The sequence below is a fragment of the Protopterus annectens genome, chromosome 8.part0, assembly GCF_019279795.1.
Source record: "Protopterus annectens isolate FY-2018-M chromosome 8.part0, PAN1.0, whole genome shotgun sequence".
Lineage (NCBI taxonomy): Eukaryota > Metazoa > Chordata > Ceratodontiformes > Protopteridae > Protopterus > Protopterus annectens.
The window spans coordinates 744,452,990-744,469,360 of NC_056741.1; the positions used below are offsets into that span (position 1 = coordinate 744,452,990).

Genomic DNA, 16,371 nt, shown 5'->3' on the forward strand with positions numbered 1-16,371 from the left:
GTACTGTTGGGTTCAGTCTGACTCCCATGCATACCTCTCAACATCTTAGGAAATCTGTACAAAGCTATAAATAATAGAGGGACAAAGGCCCAAAAATATGGACTATTTTTAAATATTGTTCTTACAAACTTAGAAAGTTGATAAAATAACAGATTTTGCATTTGTATAACTTTTCTGAAGGGTATGAAGTCTGAAACTCAAACGTATGTCATTATTTTCCAACTTCAATCTTTAATGATTTGCCTGTGATTTACTAGAAAACCACAATTTTGTGGAAACTGGAACAAAAATATAAGGCAAAAATCTGTACAGTTGTGAGGTACGTAGTGTTACCTGCCTTTATAAAGAAAGATAATACCATGGGTTTCACTCTTGCTTTTACATGATTGCTTACTTTGGGATATTTTCTTAGATGGCACTCTTCAAACCTTCATCTGAGGCATAACTAGAACAAGGAAATCTTACATATCTCTGTCCCCAAACAATCAGTGATTCTCCCCATGTCCAGATCAGCTGTACTACTAAGACTATATTATACAGCTGTGCCTTGCAATCTCACATGTCTGTTGCTCCTCTACTACCCAGTAGATGGCAGCATATTTATAAAGTATGATTGCCTAAATAGCTCTTCAACTTATTTTATTTCGTTGCCTATTTCTATACCTTTTCTCATAGGTTCATAGGTGTATAATAGGCTAACGGCCTTGGGGTCTTTACAAGCCTAGCCATAGGATTACCCTGGCATCGTGCAATCCCCGACCTTATTTCCCACTGCCTCTGTCAAGTAGAGCCACTGGAGTTATCCCCGGGGTGAACTTTCTATTTCCCATCCACTCATCAAGATTTCTCTTGAAGAGGGTCAGCGAGGTGATCTGTTTGACATGTATGGGAAGTCTATTCCATAGCATGGGCAGTCTCTGAGTTATGAACCTGTCCCTCCAGTACGTTCTGTTGATTGTGGTAATGAGGTTGAGGTCTCTGGAGCATGTGATGTAAAGGGATTGGGATTTCTTTAGATGTAGCATTTCTAACAGGGCTGGTTCAGACATGGCTTTGTAAGTCAAACAGAGATTGCCTCTAAGTAGGTGATATGAGACAGACAATAGTTGGAGTTTTTTGACATTGTCCATATAGGGCAAGTGTTTAAGGCCTCTTTGTAAGGTACTTTTGCGGCCTCTTTGTAAGGTACTTTTGCGGTCTCTCCAGTTGTCTAGTGAGGTACATACCAAATGGGGTATTGTACTCGATGACTGACCTAATGAGGGAAGAGTAGAGGGAGACAATGACCTCTTTCTTCCTAAATGCAAAACCCTTAGTAATGAGATGTGCCACATAGAAGAACTTTCTGACCACAGTGGCGACGTGGTAATCAAAAGAGAGGTTGCTGTCAACCTGTGTTCACAGATCTCTTATTAACGCCTTCTGTGTTCAGTGGACTGCCATTGATGTGGTAATTCATGCAAACTGCTTTTTTCCCCAAAGGGGTGACAACACATTTTTTGGCATTAAGCTTAAAGCCATGGTTCTGACACCAGTCGTTGGTCTCAGTGAGGCCATTCTGTAGGACATCAACATCACTTGAGGAGTTAATAATAGCTCCCAACTTGCAATCATCTGTGGACTTTGTCAGCCACAGTCCCTTCATTCTGGCCTGGACTTCAGAGAAGTAGATTTCAAACAGGAGAGGACCCAGGACCAAACCCTGTGGGACTCCACTCGTGACTAGTCGGCAGTCTGACTTAGAGTCAGCTACTTTCACACTGTGGGTTCTATCTTTAAGCCAGTTTGCAACCCACCTAGTGATATAATGGTTGATGCCTAGCTTAGTGAGTTTTTCTATGATTCCTTTGTGGGGAATGGTATCAAAGGCCTTGGCCAGATCAAGGTAGGCTGTATGAACCACCTTGCCTTCATCCACAGCTCTGGTGACTGACTCAAAGAAGTCGACCAAGTTGAGCAGGCATGATCTCCCCTTCACAAAACCAGACTGTGTGGACTGTGTGGGATCTAGAGTTTGGAGATTCTGTAGATCCTTGTTTATTAGGTTTGTGATGATGCATTCCACAGCTTTGCATATCAGACTCATCAGGCTAATGGGGGCGATAGTTCCCAGGGTCTGTAGTTGCTCCTCCTTTGTGGAGAGGGATGAGTGCAGCAGTGCGCCGTTCGGTAGAGACAAAGCCTGAGATCAGGCTGTGGTTGAATAGGACACACAAGTCAGGTGCCAGTTCACTCTGTAGTTCATGTAGAACACAGCCAGGGATATTGTCAGGTCCCATAGAAGCTGTATTCTTGGCCTTGGACAGTGTTTTTTAACCTGTGCAGTAGTAATACTAGGTGCCTGGCAATCTACTGGTATTGTGATTGGTCCTTTGGGGGGGGGTAAAGTTGGCACTGAATCTGTCTGCCAATATATTGGCAATATCTGTTGGCTCGGTATAGGAGGTACCATTGTACAGCAGCTCAGAACAAATCTGGGTATTGCCATGGAGATTCTTTACATAACTATAGAAGGCCTTGTGGTTGTCTTTACTATCTGCTGCAATTCTGTTTTCATAGCTAGTTTTAGAGGATTTGGTAAGGGATCTCAACTTTTTTTTGAAGCTGATAAGGGAGTTTTTCCAGTCTTGGGACTTCACCTTATTCTGCATCAGTTTCTTCCTTCTGTTGTAGAGTTTGTTTATGGCAGGGGACCACTAGATTGGCTTCCTTTTTTTGAAGGAGAGCGTCTTGGTTCTATTAGGTAAGGTGAGATCCATGCATTTGTGTATATGTTCATGCAGTGCATTGGTGTATGATTCGGTGGTCATGCAAATATTCTCCATTTGCATGGGTGCCATGAAGTTAGGCACCTCTGTTTTTAGGAGCCCAAAGTTAGGTTTAGAGAAGTTTTTCATGGTGGTTCCCTTTGCTGGGGGGGGGGGGTGGATTTACAAAGTGATTTGTTTGTGGTCGGCTCTAACCAGGGAGGAGTTGACTATTGGTGTAGAGCAACAGTTGCCCATGTTAGTAATGACCAGGTCAAGGATGTTGCTACCTCTAGTGGAGGTAAGAATGAGCTGGTCCAGGGCACTGGAATTAATGAATTCCAGGAAACGTTGGGCAAGTGTATTGGTGCATGAGTAGTTTTCCCAGTTAATGGAGGGGTAGTTGAAGTTGCCCAGTATGAGAGTGTTAGGTTGGACCCCTAATATTCTCCAGGGTGCTTAGGAACATGGAGTGTGAGTCTTGGGTCATGGTTGGGGATCTATAGCAAGCTACAACCTGAATCTCTGTCTTACCCAGTGTTGGCTGCACCTGAAGTATCTCTGATGTGTTATGTTGGGCTACCAGTCTGGAGGTGTGTGCATCCTTTATGAATATGGAAACACCACCGCCTTTGGAGCTTCGGTCCAAGTTCTGGGGCCAAAAGGTGTGGAATGAGTTATAGCCTGTTAGTGCAGGGGTGCTTTCTGCTGCCTTGAATCAGGTCTCTGTTACAGCACAAATGTTGATGTTCTCCATATTAAGGAGTGCTTTGAGCAAGGGCATTTTGAGATTTAGACTTCTAGCATTGATCAGCATAACCCTCAGACTGCATTTGTTTGCACCTGTTACAGTGGTCATTTGCTATAGGGGTGAAATAGCCTTGGCAAGTATCCAGAAGTCCAGGGAAGACAGATGCAGGCCATCTCTGGCAAAGCATTGAGGTCTGTCAATCACGTCATCCCAAGCAGACAGATACTGGATCCCCTTAGAATGACACCAGAAAAGTACAGTTGTTTACACTTACCATAAATGTAGATGTTCGAGTATATTCACTGTTGCAGTCATTACATTTGGATAATCTGCTGGCAGGTTGCCCTCCGTCGGCCTGATTAACAAAGTCTTGGGTCCTGCCTTGGTTGCTGTCTCTTCTTCCATGACATCAGGTCGTCAGGGGTATAAAACATGCATCCAATGCCATTACATCAGATTTTCTTGCCCCAGATGTCAGGTGTCCACCTAATGGGGAGCAAATAAAATTAAAAAACACAAAAATATACCTCCAACCAAAAGCAAATACACCAAAAGGGCTTTTAAGCATAGTAAAAGAAAGTAGAGGTATAGCCAGAGAAAAGTAGGGGGCTGGAGGGAGGGTAACCAGGACTGCAACAGTGAATACACTCAAACATCTACATTTATGGTAAGTGTACACAAACTGTACTATGTTCTTTGTGTTTCACTGTTGCAGTCATTACATTTGGGTAGATTCCCAAAGTTATGGTTGGGAGGAGAAGTTTATACAGCATTAGGGCCAGCTATAAGGCACTGCAAGACAGCAGTGGCAAACCTAGCTCTGGATTTAGAGAAAATTGTTAAATGATAATGCTTGGTGAAAGTATGTACAGAACTCCAGGTAGCAGCTTCTAAAATATCCCTGGTAGGGAACACCTCTGAGAAAGGCTGCAGAAGTAGATGCAGCCCTGGTGGAGTGAGATCTGATCCCCTGGGGGATAGGTTTTCCATGGTGCTTATAGCAGAAATGAATGCAATGGCTTATCCATTTAGAAATGGTTTGTTTTGAAATAGCCTTCCCCTCTGCCCCTGCAGCAAATACTACCAACAATTGTTCAGATTTTCTTCGAGATTTAGTCCTGTCCAAGTAGAATCTAAGTTGTCTGTGCACATCCAAGGAATGCAGAATCCGTTCCCCTTTGGTCTGTGGATTGGGAAAGAAGGTTGGAAAATGAATGGACTGATTAAGAGCCACACTGGAAACCATCTTGGGCATGAAGGATGGATTGGTCCTCAGAGATACCCTGTCCACATGAAAGATGATGAAAGGCTCCACTGCCATAAGGACATGTAATTCAGATATCCTTCTAGCTGAAGTGATTGCTAAAAGGAAAGCTGTTTTCCAAGAAATAAATTTTAAGTCTGCAGTAGCAGCTGGCTCGAAAGGAGACAGAGTGAGCTTCTCCAAAACAAAGTTAAGGTCCCAGGCAGGGGTAGGAGCTCTCCTGGGTGGTCTCAAGTTCTTTGCCCCTCTGAGATACTACTTGAGCAGGGGATGAGAGAAGAAGGGTGGTTCTGTGTTATAGTGAGCTGAAATAGCTGAAGCATGGATTTTAATAGAGTAAAAAGACAGTCCCTTGTGAAGCATCTCAGTTAAGTATTGCAAAATCTGAGGTAAATTGGGTGCTGCTGTGCTTATCCCTAAAGATTGGTTCCAGGCACAGAATCTTTTCCATTTGTCAGCATAAGATTTTCTAGTACTAGGTCTTCTCGCCTCCAAGATGACATCCATCACAGGTTTGCTGAGGGATGATAAGGGTGAATTTAAGTGATTAGCCAGGCTGCAAGGTTCAATGTTGGAAGCTGAGGGTGCAGAATTTGGTTCTCCTGCTGAGACAGCAAGGAAGGGATCTGAGGCAGGTGCCATGGAGATATTTGCGACACACTGTGCAGGAGTGGGTACCAGTGTTGGCGTGGCCAGTCTGGAGCAATCAAAATCATTCTTGGTTTGTCCTGTTTGACTTTTAGCAGAACTTTGGGGAGCAGAGGCAGAAGAGGAAAGGCAAAAACTGACAGTTTTTTCCAGCTGAAGGACAGAGCATCCACTTTCCAGGCTTCTTAGTGGGGAGTCCTTGTGCAAAACTTGTCCAACTGGTAGTTTTGGGGGGAGGCAAATAGATCTATGTCTGGGCTCCCCCATTTGCTTGTCAACATGTTGAAAATCCATGGTTCTAGTTTCCACTCATGTGGGTCCATGAGATTTCTGCTTAGTCCGTCTGCCAGTGTGTTTAATTTTCCTGGCAGGAATTTGGCTTGTAGGTGCACTTGTTAGCTCAAGGGTGTGTTCCACAATGCATGGCTAGTCTGCAGAGGGGGAAAGAATATGTACCCCCCTGCTTGTTTATGTACCACATAACCGTGGTGTTGTCCGTCTTTACCATTAGTTGTTTTGAAAGAATTTAGTCCTTGAAGGCTGTCAGAGCATTCTGTACAGCTAACATTTCTTTTTGATTGATATGTAGGTGCATTTGATTTGGATTTCATTTGCCCTGAATGCACTTTCCTGCCAGGTAAGCCCCCCATGCATAGTCTGATGCATCTGTAGTTAGGGTCTGGGCGACACGGGGTAGTGTGAAAGGCAGTCCCTTGTTTTGGTGGCAGGCCTATTCCCACCATAGGAATTCCAGGCGTAGGCAAGGTATGATAGGAATCATTGTTTCTAGGCTGTGACAATGTTGACTCCATAGACTTTTTAAGTACCACTGTAGTTTCCTCATATGCAGTCTTGCATATGGAATTAGAAGAATGCAGGAGGCCATGAACCCCAAGGCTTGCATTATTTGTCTTGCAGATAACAGGGTTTTTGTGGCCACTTGTTTGAAGTAAGTTACCAAATGAATTTGCTTCTCTGGCGTGAGGAAAGCCATCTGGGCAGTTGTATTCAAGCTTGCACCCAGGAATGTAATCTGTTGAGAGGGTACCAGTTGTGATTTATTTTCATTTATGGTGTACCCCAGATAAGTTAGAACCCTTTTTACAAACGCCAGATGATTTAGAAGTATGCCCTGGTTTTCTGCCTGAATTAGACAATCATCCAGGTATGGATACATTTGAATATGTATTTGCCTGCAAAATGCAATAACTGGAGCCAGGCACTTTGTGAATACCCTGGGCGCAGTAGACAAGCCAAAGGGCAGTGCAGAGAACTGATAATGCAAGTAGCCTGCTTTGAAGTGTAGGTATCTTCTGCAAGATTCCCTGATTGGGATGTGCAGGTATACTTCTTTTAAATCTAGAGTTTCCAACCAGGCATCTTTGCCTAGCATAGGAAGTAACTGGTGAAGAGTCAGTATCGTGAATTTTGGAATGTCCAGAAAGGTGTTTAGAGTAGACAGGTCCAGAATTGGATGCCATGATTTGTCTTTTCTGGGTACCAGAAAAAGCCTGGAATAGAAACCTTGTCCCTTTTCCTCTTCTGGTACTGGTTGAATAGCCCCCATGTTTAAGAGGGAAAGTACTTGTTTTTGAGACTCTGCCCACTGATTTGAGGGCAGGTCTGGCCACCCGTTTGGTGTTGGCAACATGTGGAAATGAAATCTGTATCCCTGGGACACTATATTTAAAACCCATTTGTCCTGGGTTATGAGTTCCCAGTTCTATGCATGAAGAGCAATATTTCCCCCCAAAGGGGTGGCTAAAAGGTAAGTGCTTGGTAATTTTAGAAGGAAGTCATTGAGACTGTTTACCATATGGGAGTGTCTTGTTATTTCCAGATTTGGAAGTGGAGGCCCCCCACTGCTTAGTTCTGAGAGTCCCCTGGAACTGAAACTTGGTGCTTTTGGTGTGTCTGGGTTTGGCTTAATAGGATCTGGAAGGAACTGGAAAAGACCAATTCTTAGTAGGCCAGTGCCTACTAAATCTTGGAGGTTGCACTTGTAAGAAATCTTTAACAGTTTGCATAGATTTAGCTTTATCTTCTTTTTTGGACTTCTAAAGCCTTACTGCCAAACAGATGGTCCTGATTTAAAGGAGCATCCAACAATTTCGCTTTAACATGATCAGGCAAAGATTGCTCCTTAAGCCAAGCATGTCTTCTAAGCACAGACTGAGTTACAGCAGCCCTGCAGGAGGCCTCTAAAGAATCAAAACCACATTGCAAAGTATGTTTTCCAACTTGTTCAGCAGACTGCAATAAATCCTGTAAATCTTGATTTTCCACACAGTCAGGAATCAACATAATTTTCTGTTTAAGCAGTCCAATAATATGCTGTTGATATTTTAACATATGAAATTAGCAGTTTAAAACCCTGATTGCCAAGGCTGCAGAAGTATAAACCTTCTTACCCCATCTATCCAGTGCCCTGGAGTCACTATCAGAAGGGGTAGGATTTTTAGCAGTAGAGGCCTTAATGCCCTTGGGCCTCTGAGAAATGGTTTCTGGATCTGCAACAGGATTTTTGAAAATAAACTTTTGGGACTTGGGAACCCTGTAGTATCTGTCAGGTTTACTAGGAGCCAGAGGCAGGGAATCAGGGGCCATACTGGATTCCGAAAACACATCATCAACAATGTCTATTACAGGAGGTATAGCCAAAGGCGTATGCTGAGGTAGAAGAAGGAAATCCCTAAGCCTCTTTTTGAATCAGAAAATTCCTGACTTTCCCAGTGGAAATGCTCCCTTAAGGTATGTAAAGTTTCCACCAAAAGAAAAATCCTCAGGAGGGGAACCAGAGGGAATGGAATCCTCTGCATCAGAATCCTCATAAGTAGGTATGGACAATTCCAGGTCATCAGAAGAGTCAGAAGAAACAGAAACCTGATCAGAAGATTCATAATCAAGCTCAGCCCTAGGCCTCTTGGGGGGGGGGGGTTGACTACCCCTGATTTGGGTAATTCGATCTTCAGCCATTTTGATCATTTGTTTTTTAGGCATAGAGGCCTGTACAAGTGGACTGGGCATCGGTTTTTTAGACATAGATCGAAATTTAGGCCTTAGTAATGAAGGTGGAGTCGATTTAATATGCAAGTCTGTATGCCTGAATACACCCTCAGAAGCCGGTGCCTGCACAGCGGCTCCGGACCCATCCAAGGTAAAGACATCCGCATGTTCCATAGGTAAAGCATCTTGCAGCATACCGGACTCCGAATGGGTCTCAGTAGAGGCCTGTGAATCAGAAGTAGCAGGTATCAGGGGCTGCGAAAGCACCTCACTGAGTACCGGCGAACTGGCGACTGGCTTAGGAGAAGCGTCGTCAGCAGTTTTGGACCTCAGCAGCCTGTCTCTGTCTTTATCTTTGCGTTTTTTTTGAATCCCGGTAGTTGGATGGCTAACTGACATTTCTGGATAATTAAACATAGAGCCAAAATACTTAGACGTAAAAATGTACCGACATCGGATAGTGCGCTGATTAAATAAAGAACAAAACCGACAGCAAGGTACATCGTGGTCAGCGCCTAGGCAAGGAATACAGTATGAATGAAAATCTTTGTGAGGTATTTGCTTTCCACAAGTAATGCAATTATTAACTTTTACTGACATCAGTAAAGAGAGAAAACGTTGCCCCAACGAGGTACTTAGCTTTAAGTTGAAGACTTCGGTTCTGAAACTGGAAAATGAAAATTTCAGGAGTCGGCCAACTGGCACTTGCGAACTGCTTCTGCTTCGGGCACCGTACGGCAAGAAAGACTGATGTAATGGCATCGGATGCATGTTTTATACCCCTGATGACCTGACATTATGAAAGAAGGGACAGCAACCGACGCAGGACCCAAGACTTTGTTAATCAGGCTGACTGAAGGCAACCTGCCAGCAGATTACCCAAATGTAATGACTGCAACAGTGAAACACGAAGAACATCTTAGCCAATTGTTGAAATCAGTCATTTTCATCTTGTACTGTGGTATTATTCTGGGTGATGGTAGGATGCTGCTCAGGGCTAGGGTCATACTCGCCTGGGCTACATAATCCGAGAGCTCCTCCATGTCTCTTTTCATGTAGTCCAGGGAGGTATGTCTCAGGTCATTAACACCCACATGTACAATGAGAGAGTCATATTTGTACCTGTTGTTGAGGGACCCGAGTGCGTCCGTTATGTGGCAGATCCTGGCACCTGACAAGCAGCTGACTGTTACTTTCTCCTTATTCAACCTAGTGAGTGGGACATCAGTGTGCTTCACTATCAAGTCACCTATGACTAGTGTGTTGGGCATGCTGTTTTGCCTTAGGGGCTTTGGCTGAGTGGTACACTGTTTAGGAGTGTTATGTGTCTCGTGATTAGTGTTGTGTTGTGGTGGTCAAGTGCATTTCTGCCTTGGAGGTTTCTGCTGTTTGAGTAAATTTTTATTGAGAACCTCCATGAAGGTGGGTGTGTGGTTTGTGTTTTTATGTGAAGGCAGTGCTGGTGTGTGTTCTGGAGGGCTATGTGTTCCATGTGGTGTAGTGCAAGTGTTGACATTCTCCTCTTGACGAGCTATTCTGGTCTTGGCTGTTGCTTCCAGTTTGGATATATAAGTGCATCTCTCACAAGTCTCAGTGTTGACAGGTAAGAGGAGAGGGTTGTCGGTGTACATGAGGCAGTTGCTACATTGCCTCAGGATGCCCAAGTTCATCAGGTTAATGGGACAAAGCACAGGGAACTGACCTTCAGACATGCCTGGAGGGGTGGGCATTAATAATAAGTACAGGAGCTGTTTCCTTGTAGAATGTTTAGAGCTGGTAGCACTTTTGTATGCTACAATAATTGCTACAAGAAGTCTAGTAAAGTGCTAGACTAATAAGCTAGTAAAAGTACAGGACAGGAAAGAACTAGCAGATCTAAGGGAAAATTTGAAGAGCAGACTTTGGCACCTCTCAGAAGCTTATGAACAGTCCAGGATACACTAAGTCTGTATCTGGACTAGACTAGTTACAAGAAAGGCAGGAAATGTGCAAAAGCGGGCTTTTAAACCAGAAAGTTGAAAGAGATAGAAAAACTGCCCAAACACCCAATAAACTACAATTTCTGGGCCAGAAACCACTCCTCTCGGGGTAGATAAGCTACCTAGTGCTTACCACTCCCACTGACAAGCTAGAAGGCTTCCCTCCAACACAGAAACCTTATAAATTTTTTCTTAGTTATTGTCACTCTCCTTCTAAGGCTGATGACAGGAACAGATCTCTTACAGTCAGAATTCTTCTTCTTGTCCACATCTTAGTGGCAATTAAACTTACTGTATGTTAAAAACTTTGCCTATTAGCCTGCTTTTAGTTAGGTTAGCAAAACTAAAAAAATAACATCCAACATTTATCACAAACATAAGTTTGCATGAACATGCACACACATACACACACACACACACACACACACACACACATACACACACACACACACACACACACACAAAATGGATGCACAAATACACATGCACATGCATATATATATGCCTGCACTAGTGCACATATACACACACACACTATATATATATATATATATATATATATATATATATACATATATATATATATATATATTTATACACACACACGCACACACACACACGTGTATGTGTGTGTGTGTGTGTGTGTGTGTGTGTGTGTGTGTGTGTGTGTGTGTGCATGTTTGTATGTTTGTATGGCTACTAACAGAAATTCCCTCATAAAGGGTTACCTAAATTTTCACTCACCACAAACTTGACACTCAAGGATTGTGTTTCTTATTAAGGCCATCTCCTTCAGCTGTAAAGAAAAAAAGAATTTGTAGAAGTATCATGCAGTTCTTTTCATTTCATTTTTAAACCAAAAGGCCAAGAAGTGCTGTTATTTCATTTCTGCATTGGATATATACAAAGCTTGTATTTTTTAATATAAATTAGTATCTCTAATGTTCCTTGAGCTTACAAGTGGAACTGCTGAAATTCTGTTTAACAAACAGGATCATAAAATCAAAGGTGATTACTAGACTAATGGCCCCAAGAGGCCTTTGTAAACCTAGTCATGTATTCCCATATATAAATGACAGGATAAATTAAGCAGGGGCATTAAGTTGTATTTAGCTAGCAGATCATTTACAAGCTGTCTTGGTCTAATAGGAGTATAGGCGCTAGTCCACTGGTATATTTTCTATTTTGCATCCATTGCTTCAATTTACATTTAAATAGGGTGAGGGACAAACTCTGCTTCAACAAGAAGCCTGTTCCAAAGCAGGGACAGTCTCTGAGACACATCTGTCCATCCAAAATATTTTATTTAGGCTACAAATGAGTTTTAGGCATTTGGATCATGTATTTCTAATGCTGTTACACTTGTTACTGTCATGAAGTCCCACAGTAGTGGATCAGATCATGCCTTATAAGCCAGTCACTGATCACCTCTCAGTTGTCTATAGGAGACTGAGTATAAAGACAAGGCCTTAAGGCAGTCTGTATGTTCCATATGATTTATGATTTGTATTCTTTCTGTAAGAAACCTCTGTAGGCATTCCAGTTGCTGCATATGCCCGGTAAAGTACTTCTGTGGGCAATCCAGTTGTTGCATAGGTCTGGTAAAGTATTTGCAGAAGAGAGCATTGTACTCTATGATTCATCTAATGAGGGCTGCGTACAGTGGAGTAATGACACCTTTGAATACAGTGGATATAAAATGTGTACACACCCCTGTTAAAATGACAGGTTTTTGTGATATAAAAAATTGAGACCACAATAAATCTTTTCAAATCTTTTCCCACCTTTAATGTGGCCTATAACTTGTACAATTCAATTGAAAAACAAACAAATCTGTTAGGGGAAAAAAAAATAAAAAAATGTACAATTAGCTGGTTGCATAAGTGTGCACACCCTTAAACTAATACTTTGTTGAAGCACCTTCTGGCTAAAATTTGCAATACAATACATCAAGTCTCTCAAAAGCATGTGGAAAAATGTGTTATGGTCTTATGAGACCAAGATTGAACTTTTTGGCCACAATTCCAAAAGGTACATTTGGCGCAAAATCAACACTTCGCATCACCAAAAGAACACCATCCCCACAGTGAAGCATGGTGGTGGCAGTATCATGCTTTGGGGTTGCTTTTCTTCAGCTGGAGCTGGGGCTTTAGTCAAGGTAGAGGGAATTATGAACAGTTCCAAATACCAGTCACTTTTGGCCCAAAACCTTCAGGCGTCTGCTAGAAAGCTGAAGATGAAGAGGAATTTCACCTTTCAACATAACAATGATCCCAAGCATGCATCCAAATCAACAAAAGAATGGCTTCAACAGAAGAAAATTAAACTTTTGGAAGGCCCAGCCAGAGCCCAGACCTAAATCCAATAGAAAATCTGTGGGGTGACCTAAAGAGGGCTGTGCATAAGAGATGTTGTCGTAATTTCACAGATTTGGACCACTTTTGCAAGGAAGAGTGGGCAAATATTGCCAAGTCAAGATGTGCCATGCTAATAGACTCCTACCCAAGAAGACTGAATGCTGTAATTAAATCAAAAGTTACTTCAACATAGTATTATTTTAAGGGTGTGCACACTTATGCAAACAGCTTATTTTACGTTTTTTTATTTTTTTATATTTTTTTATATTAACATATTTGTTTGTTTTTCAATTGAATTGTACATGTTATAGGTCACATTAAAGGTGGGAAAACTTTTGAAAAGATTTATTGTGATCTCACTTTTTACATCACAAAAACCTAGCATTTTAACAGGGGTGTGTACACTTTTCATATCCACTGATTATGCCATACCCTTGCTAATGAGTTCCGCAATATAGAATGAATTCCTTACAACAGTAGACACATGGTGGTCAAAAGCTGGGTCACTATCCACATATGTTCCCAAGTCCCTAACTACTGGGACCACTAATAGGGGTGCATTGTCTATATGATAATTCCATGGGAGGCTAACTTTCCAAATGATACTACGCATTTTTTTGTAATCCAGTATTAAACTATGGCTCTGGCTCCAATTATTAGTTTGCAACAAACCCTCTTGCAGGATATTAGAGTCTTTGGGGACTCTATAATCACTCCATGCTTGTAGTCATCTACAAACTTGGTCAATAAGAGCCCTTTAGTATTTGCTTTGATTTCTGAAAACTGGATACAAAAAAAGGAGCGGCTCCAGCACAGAGCCCTGTGGGTATCCATTGGTGACTTGCCTTTTTGTAGAGGTAGAGCCACTGTCATGACATCCTGTGTCCTATTTTTGAGCCAACTGGCTAACCAATGGGTGACATAAGTGTTTACTCATAGTTTTGTGAGTTTGACAACAATACCCAGATGAGTATTAGTGTCAAATGTTTTGGCTGGGTCAAGATAGGCAATGGGTACCATTTTGCCCTTATCCATCATGTTGGTGACTTTCTCAAAGAAGTCCACAATGTTGAGCAGGCATGGTCTACCCTTGACAGATCTAAACTGTGTTGGATCCAGTGTGTGAAGATTCCCTAATGTATTTATAATATATATCATAAGTCTTTCCATGGCCTTGCATATGAGACAATTCAGACTTGTCTGTAATTACCAGGGTCAGTAGCTGGTCCACCCTTGGGCATGGGGATAACTGTTGCATTCCACTATTTGCTACTCACAAAGCCAGTTTAGAGGCTAAAGTTGAACAAGCATCCTAAGGGGTCATACAGGTCATGTTTCAAGCTATTCAGGAGGTAACCTGGGATATTATCAGGCCTACAGATGCAGAATGTTTTTGGCTTTCTAGTGCGCATTGAGAACTTGTTTGCTTGTGATGGCTGGGGGAGTTATGATTGCGGGTATCTCTTCAGGGGTGTTGGGGGGACAGTGGGGATGAAATCTGAGCTAAGTTTGTCAGCCAGTAGGTTTTCTGTATCCTCCTGCTCCATATAGGTGACTATTTACAATTAGTTCAGCACTATTTTCTATGTTACCTTTGAGGTTGTGCACAGAGCTGAAGAAGGCTTTAGGGGTGTCCTTTGCCTGTGTGAATGTGAAAAGACTTCTGAGTTGCTTATTTAGTTTAATGAGGGTTATTTTTCACCTTGTTGGGGATTGTACTTCCTAATCTCAGCCATGGTTCTCTTTCTCTTCTTATATATCCTATTGATATTGTGATTCCACTAGGATGGTTTGTTCTTTGAGTTAGTCCCATGCTTATTTCAGGTGGGTACAGCTGTCTCGATGTATCTATTTACATGGTGGCATAGGATTTCTTTGAACAATTCAGCATAGTTAACTGTGTTCACGTGGTTTGGGGAGGCTTAAATTTGCTAGAGTGTCACTCAGTAATGGGTGGTTTGTTTTGGAATAATTTCTAAACATACTAAGGTTGGAGGTGGTGGGAGGTTTTAGTTTTATTTCAAAGGAGACAGCTTTGTGTTCTAACTTGACAAGTGAGGACATAATAGTCAGATGAGTAAAAGCTTCTCATGTTTGTGAGGATCAGATCAAGGATGTTGGTGTCCCTAGTAGGTGTATGGACTAGCTGGTCCAACTCATTTGTGTTGAATCTCTGGACCTGTGCATTGAATGTTATGTATGTTTTCCAGTTTATAGTGGGGCAGTTGAAGTCACCCAGAACTATAATGTTGGGTTCAGTGTAGAGTGACCCCAGTACTTTTAGGCATGTGTTATGGGCAGGGGTGTCCTGGGTCACAGAGGTGGGCATATAACTTGCAATGATAGGGTATGGGACTTTGCATATGTTGAGCCAGACATGGAGTAGTTCAAGTGGGGTCATAATGCTTGACCAGTCTTCAAGTGTGACTGTTTTTGATGAATATTCAAACGCCCCCACCTTTTGTCCTTCCATGTGCAGTAGGTGGTTTAAATGTGTGGAAGGCATTGTAGCCTTGCACTGCCAGGGTGCTCTCCTTGAGTTTAAACCGTGTCTCCATAACTACACAGACATCTATATTCTCCAGGATAAGGAGGGTTTGGAGGGAGTGGAGTTTTATGCTTAGACTCCTTTTTTGCTGAGGTCCTTTGCCAGCAGATCAGGGTTATAGCTATGGGTGCCCCACTTATCCTAATTTGCTGATGGGGGTTGACTGAAGAAGGCTATATTTATGCTTACAAGTTTTTATGTTTATGCAAGTTCTTATTTTAGTTATATTGATGACTTTTCTCTTGCAAACATGACATTTATAACCTTCATAATTTCATTGACGATTTGAACAAAAATAAGTTTGGTTTAAAATATGTTTATATGTGATTCAATATAAGGTAAATATTTTAAACCACGGTCTAGAAACTACAGTAAATAAACAGTAGACAAAATTATGCAGAAAATAAATGGCCACAAGAGATTATTTTTTATGGAAGCAGCTTTCAGCCGGTGCACCTACTAAAATCCCTCTTATGTTTAGTTAATTAGGTCCAAGAGGTTGGTAGTGCATCAAGGTCATTTGTAAGCTATATTACAAATGCTTGTTGATAGGTGCTCTACATTATGGCACACAGATGCCTTCCTTTTGGAAGTTTAGAGCTAAGCCAAAAGATAGGCCAGTTGTCAATATAATTGCACTAGGGAACAAAGGATAGATATGAATAACTATGAAAAAAGAGATGGCTATGATATTTATTTCATAACGATTTAATGTTCTTTCACCAGGATTTGTGAAAATTGTGAAAAGATGCTGGTGTCTTTGCAGCTGGGATCCCTCTAGGATCCTTACCCCTGTGGTTAGTGTTTGATATGTATACATATTCACTCTGGTTTTCAGAAAGCAAATGGTAGAAGATATTATATTAATTGTTTTATCAGCACCATTAGTGAATCATATTATTTATGCTCTAATGTGTATTTGCATGACATTCTATACAGGACACACTAAAATACAGTTATAAATGAAACTGCAATAACACACAAGAAACATTAAACATAAGAAATCAGGAAATAGTGAAAAATGAAACTGCAGTAGTACACAAGGACCATCAAACATGAAAATTCAGGAAG

General features: G+C 41.8%; 1 protein-coding gene across 2 annotated transcripts in view; it reads right to left on the reverse strand.

Annotated features, from left to right (window-relative positions):
* The window catches only part of THBS3 (thrombospondin 3), a 948,644-nt gene that overhangs the window by 600,465 nt on the left and 331,808 nt on the right, over positions 1-16,371 (reverse strand). For both annotated transcript variants that reach the window (XM_044080201.1, XM_044080202.1), the window contains exon 7: positions 11,140-11,191. In XM_044080201.1, coding sequence (XP_043936136.1) covers positions 11,140-11,191 — 52 coding nt within the window. The remainder of the gene's footprint in view (positions 1-11,139; positions 11,192-16,371) is intronic.